Genomic DNA, 5,757 nt, shown 5'->3' with positions numbered 1-5,757 from the left:
ATAAGATAACATATGATGGATAGGAGTCACCTCAGCCTACTAAAAATATGAAGTGATACTGAAAGTACGGCACGGTGGTTTAGTCAGGATGTTGCCCGTCATGCTGTCGTGCTATGACTGACGAGAAACTAGCCATGGGATTGGATGTTCACACAACACTTCACACAGGGGTAAACAACATTCAGTTTTCCCTGTGATCTCCCTCAAACCCATGTGACATGTGTGACAGAACCCTGGGATCTGACTATCATGCAGACAGTCACATGTAATGTCATTACATTACGTTATATATTACAGTCCCTAAGTCTGAAGAAGAACAAGAAACTACAAAACTGAAAAGAGGTGGAAAGCCAAGGCAAGGTTTGACAATCTTGGTGTTTTTATTGTAAGTATTGCATTTTCTTTTTTCAACTTACACAGCTAGAATTATCATCAGAGTGCATTTTTCACAAAGGATGGCCACAAGTTTCAAAACAACTGGAGGGACTCCTGAACTAGACAGGAGGAAGGTTTGTCAGACAAGCATCTCAGATCAGGTTCATTCATTCGAGTATTCAATCCTAAAATTCAAGCGGTGCTTTCACAAACCCCAAACAATCCCCACATACTGATCTTAGGTATTAGACTGGTCCCAGTTGAGTACGCGCAGAACGTCTTCTGATTCCAGTTGGTGGGGGTTGTAACTTAAGGACTTGGGATCAGGCTACTTCCTGGAAAAGCCTTGGCTAAAAACACAGGGGAGAGAAGAGTTGGAAACCCTTTTTTTCTCTCAATAGTGCAGGTTGAAAACCGACTGAATGAAAAGAGAAAGAGACAAGAAGGTGGATAGAGGAGAAAGAATAGAAAAGTAATCAAAAAACTCAACCGAGGAGAGTGAGAGAGAGACAGAGAGAGAGACAGAGAGAAAGAGAGACAGAGAGAGAGACAGAGAGAGAGACAGAGAGAAAGAGAGAGAGAGACAGAGAGAGAGACAGAGAGAGACAGAGACAGAGAGAGACAGAGAGAGACAGAGAGAGTGAGAGACAGAGAGAGACAGAGAGAGATAGAGAGAGACAGAGAGAGTGAGAGACAGAGAGAGACAGAGCGAGACAGAGAGAGACAGAGAGAGAGACAGAGAGAGACAGAGACAGAGAGAGACAGAGAGAGTGAGAGACAGAGACAGAGAGAGAGACAGAGAGAGACAGAGAGAGACAGAGGACAAGACCCGGACCCCAACTCTAACTTTCTCACGATCCCCCTCGAGTATAATGTCTTTCCTTGGAGACCCTACTGGTTTGTTTCAATGTGAGGCTGGGTAAATGTAAGACACATTTTGTTGACTAAAAACATTAGAAGTCTAATAGAGACTGCATCCCTCCCACTGCAGGAGGGCGGAGTTTAGCCCCTATATTGTATAGTAGCCGGCTCAGTATTAGCCAATTAGACTTGGCTGTGGTAGGTCCCGTTCAAACCCAACCCCTTGGACCCTGCTTAGTGGACATCCATGCTAGCTAGAACAGATCTTACATGACAGGATGGGTATAGGAAGGAGTGGAGAAAAGCCTTGCTTCAGAGCAGATATGCAAATCATGTTGGTGAAGGTCAGCTTTCTCCATTTTGCTTTTAGGCCTATACATCCACCCCTTCCAGCCGGGTGTGAGTGGAGGCAGGGTCCCAGGAGCTGGTGGGGTACGGGGCCAGGGGTACCACACGGGCTGGGCCCAGCACTACAAGCAGCGTAGAGGCCCACAACATTTCAAGTGTCCATCAAAGAAGAAAAGAATTAACAGTGAAACAGAAATCAAATTAAATGGCTACACCATTTTTTTTTTTGTCCCCAAAGTAATATTTCATTTTAACATATACAATTCTTAAAACAAGGGAATGAGGAATAAGCATCAAAGTAGTAGAATAAGACAAAAAAAAACAAAATAAGTTAATAATTCTTTTTTTTTTTTTCATTCTTTCAGTGTTCTGTGAAGGATAAGAAATAAATATTACTTCAAAAAAACTCAAATCAAGGTGATTTTCTCACAAGGAGATTCCCCAGCAATCAAAGTAGCGGAATTGGTGAAACTTTGAGAAGTGCAATTAAGGATGAGGATGATGATCTCAGTAACCATGAGACTTAATAAGCAGTCTCTGATGTCATAAAGCTTATCATTCACAACATAATACCCAGCTGATGATGTCATAAAAACAGCTGGTGACATCGTAAACAAGTCAATGACAATCACTCACCCTGATGTTATGTCACCTTGGGGATACAACTCATGAACTCATGATATACCACTAGTGGAATGCCATACAGCTTTTTGAGGAAGGAGGACAAAAAATTATAATAAAAAATAAAGAAAAACATTTGTTTCTTTTCTAATAAATATAGTGCCTTGCAAACTAAGCATGTATCAATAGAAGTCCTGGGGTTGGTCTTAGCGACCACAGAGAAATTGTTCCGTCTTGTTGTTTTGAACTTAAGTGTAGGAACTTAAGTACTCAAATGTAACTTTTAGTTTTTGAGTTCTCTCTTAGGGCAGCTACAGAATATAACTTTTGAACGTTTCAACCTGCAAAATGAACAAAGCAATACTGTCCATGCCACATCATTCACTGCCACTCTGAAGAGAATAAATCTTTTTAAAAATATAATTTAAAATGCACAATAAACACATGTCAAACAGCAACAGAGGCAACAGGTCTATCCTTGAGATCTACCGTTTACTCCTTTTTTTCACCTTTCATTTATTAAGCTATTTGTATGTATGTACAAAAAATAAGCAAGTTGAATTTGCTTTTGGACGGTCACACAGATTCACTGTGTCTTCGAAGAGAGAGAGAGAGGAAAAAAAGGGAGTAGTTTAAAAACCTTTCAGACAAAATAAACCTACTACAAGAGTTATTGCTTGTTACTGCTGGATAGAGGATGAACAACTATTCCAAAAGTTTGTTGTAGTTTTTTTTCTTTCTTTTTCTTTTAGAATTGTGCCAGGTTTTCAATGGAGAGCTCTGAAGTAGGCAAGTGCAGGATAACTTGTGTGGTAGCTGCTTGTTGACGAAAAATAAAAATAAAAACATTTTACGATTCCACTCGCTGAAAATGTACAGAGCACCCACATTCGAAAGGGGGGGAATGCATCGTATTCGCATCTCCCTCACACTCTGTCTTCATCTCTCTAGGCTTGGTGTGGTTAACATCGTTCATGGCAGATAAGAGATTGTTGTCAGAGCATTTGGTGTTTTTTTTTTTTTGTAGTTTTGTTTGATCTGCACTTCAGTGACTGTTTCACATAGCACCGGTTCCACAATCCAGAGCTCTGATAGGACGAAGCAGAGAAGAGGAAGAGGGGGATTGGACGAGGACGGGAGCACGTGAGGGGGGACGGGGGACAGGGGGAGACATGTTGATATGATGAGAAGACTTGGCGACCACTCTCTCCACAGTGTTCAGAGCAAATGTCCAGCTGACACTGCCTCGTTTTGTTCTGGCAGAACAAATGCACTAGGAGCTGAGGGGCCCACAGAACACTACAGAACATGTATACCGTGGTAAAACATTTCAAATGCATTTGTGGTAAAAGAAGAAGAAGAAGGTTTGTGTTTTCTTTGAAAAACCAGCGTCAGCAAAACGTATACTTTGAAGAGCGTGAAATGTAATCTCTTTATTTTTTTTTGAAAAGGGGAACTTCAGCATTGTTGCTGTGTTTGGGGTTGTGCGACTTTGGAGCGGTGTGCGTGAGGTGGATCTGAGTGCTGTTCTGTGGGCAGATCTCTGGTCCTGGCCTGTTCCCGTGTCCAGGTGGCTGAAGGGAAGGCAAGAGCCTGGGGGGGCGGAGTTGTAAGTCACCCTCGTCGCTCACAGGAGGGTGTAAGTTGCCAGGTGACAGAGTTGCCACGGGGACAACGAGGGGGTGGGGGGGGGGTGGGTCGAGACTGCAGGATGCGGGAGGATAGACAGGCTAGGCGACAGGAGGGGGTGTGGGGGACGTTTTGGTGTGGGTGACCGGTGCGGTGCTGGCGTTGAGGGGGCGGGGCCTAAGGGGAGGGAGAGGCGGGGCCTAGCAGGAGGAGGAGGAGAAGGCCAGCTTGACGCTGCAGGAGGAGTAGCCCTCGTCGCTGGCCAGGCTCTGCAGGCTGCTGTGGTCGTCCAGGTCGCTGGCGCTGCCCGTGCTCACGCTGTCCAGCTCCCCGTGGGAGAACTCAGTGCCCTCCACGTCCACCTCGATCTCCTCTGCAGGGGGGGGGGGAGACAGGGAGGGCTTTTAACCTTCGACCGGACACACCACCGCAACATGCTACAATCTGTGTGTGCGTGTGTGTGTAGGTAGGTGGGTACATGTGTATCACCTGATGTGTGTACATGTGTATCACCTGATGTGTGTGTGTGTGTGTGTAGCCGTGTCCGTCCTGCTCACCTTGGTCAGAGTCGGAGCGCTCGGAGCAGACAGTGGAGCCCACGCTGTCCATGCGTATCCTGTCCCCCTCCCCGGCCCCCTCTCCTCCCTGCAGCAGGTCCAGCTGGCGCTGCAGGTGACGCTGCTCTCGCTCCAGAGACTCCAGCTGGTACTGGCTCTTACGGTCTGCCTCTTCAAGTTTCTGATTGGACAAGGGGAGAGAGAGAGTGAGAGAGGAGGGGTTTTACTATGTAGGTCTTAAAAAGGGGGTAGGGGGTTGCAGAACAGAGGTCAGGTGAGGGGAGAGATGGAGAGAGGAGAGAGAGCAGGAGAGAAAGAGAGAGAGAGGAAGTGAAAGAGGGAGAAACAGAAGAGAAATAGAAAGAGAAAGGGAGAGAGAATGAGACACAGAGAGAGAGAGAGAGAGAGAGAGAGAGAGCAGCAGGGAAACAGAGAGCGAACGAGTCCTCTGCTCTTGTTTGTCATTTCCATGTTGTTTGTTTACTACCGCAATTACATGCCCCCCCCCCCCCCCCCCCCCCCCCAGGGTTCACCATGGCAACAACCATCAACATGTGAACCCTGTCACCGCTGGTCACGGCTGCCGTGGCAACCGGCCAAAACACAGCTCCGTCAATAAGAGAGAAATAGACGAGTGTGTGTGTATGCGTGTGTGCGTGTGTGCTGGAGCCGGCCTGCAGCTCCCTGGACAGGGCACCGTGGCAGCGTGTGGGCCTGTACCTTAATGTGGGACTTGGCTTTGTTGAGCAGCCCCAGGGTGGTGTGTCGGTTGCATTCAGGGCCCAGAGGAATGAGGGACTTTAACCGCTCCAAACACAACCGCAGATGGGCTCGTCTGTAGGGAGACAGAGAGAGAGAGAGGGAGGGAGAGAGAGAGAGAGACAGAGAGAGAGAGAGAGAGAGAGAGAGAGAGAGAGGGAGCAGGGGGAGGAAAAAGAGATCAATAAAACGATATACAACGTGCGATATAACACGTACAGAGAAGGAACGGTGGAAAGGTCAAAGTGTGTGCCTGGGCCAAATCAGGTAGTCAAGTCCCATCGCATCAGCCTTCAGCCTTCAGCCTTCAGCCTTCAGCCTTCAGCCTTCAGCCTCTCACTACAACAACAACAACACCCACAGCAGGATGTGTCATGGCACATCCTGCATCTCTAACCCGTATTAGAGACCAAACCTGTCTCTAACCAGCATTCCATGGGGTTAGAGGGCTCAACACAAGGAAAGGGGACCCATCTACCCCCGTCTGCCTGCTCTAAAAGCAGAGTTGAGAGGTTGGCTAAGAAACGGAGGGGCCCATAACCTAATCAGTAGTCCATTCCAGCTGGACTAGACTTGTAGCTGACACTACCTGGAGCACTAGACTGAG

At 47.0% G+C, this 5,757-nt stretch overlaps 1 protein-coding gene across 1 annotated transcript; it reads right to left on the bottom strand.

Annotated features, from left to right (window-relative positions):
- Positions 1 to 361: 361 nt before the first annotated feature.
- LOC124465315 (max-interacting protein 1-like) lies at positions 362 to 5,387 on the bottom strand (the record flags this gene model as incomplete). Its single annotated transcript, XM_047017036.1, has 3 exons — positions 362 to 4,207; positions 4,392 to 4,572; positions 5,112 to 5,387. Coding segments are annotated over 3 exons (630 nt in total), but the record flags the coding sequence as incomplete, so codon positions are not given.
- Between the last annotated feature and the right edge of the window lie 370 nt (positions 5,388 to 5,757).

The sequence above is a fragment of the Hypomesus transpacificus genome, unplaced genomic scaffold, assembly GCF_021917145.1.
Source record: "Hypomesus transpacificus isolate Combined female unplaced genomic scaffold, fHypTra1 scaffold_467, whole genome shotgun sequence".
NCBI lineage: Eukaryota > Metazoa > Chordata > Actinopteri > Osmeriformes > Osmeridae > Hypomesus > Hypomesus transpacificus.
Note: the sequence above shows the minus strand (reverse complement) of the source record. Positions and strands in the feature narration are given on the sequence as shown.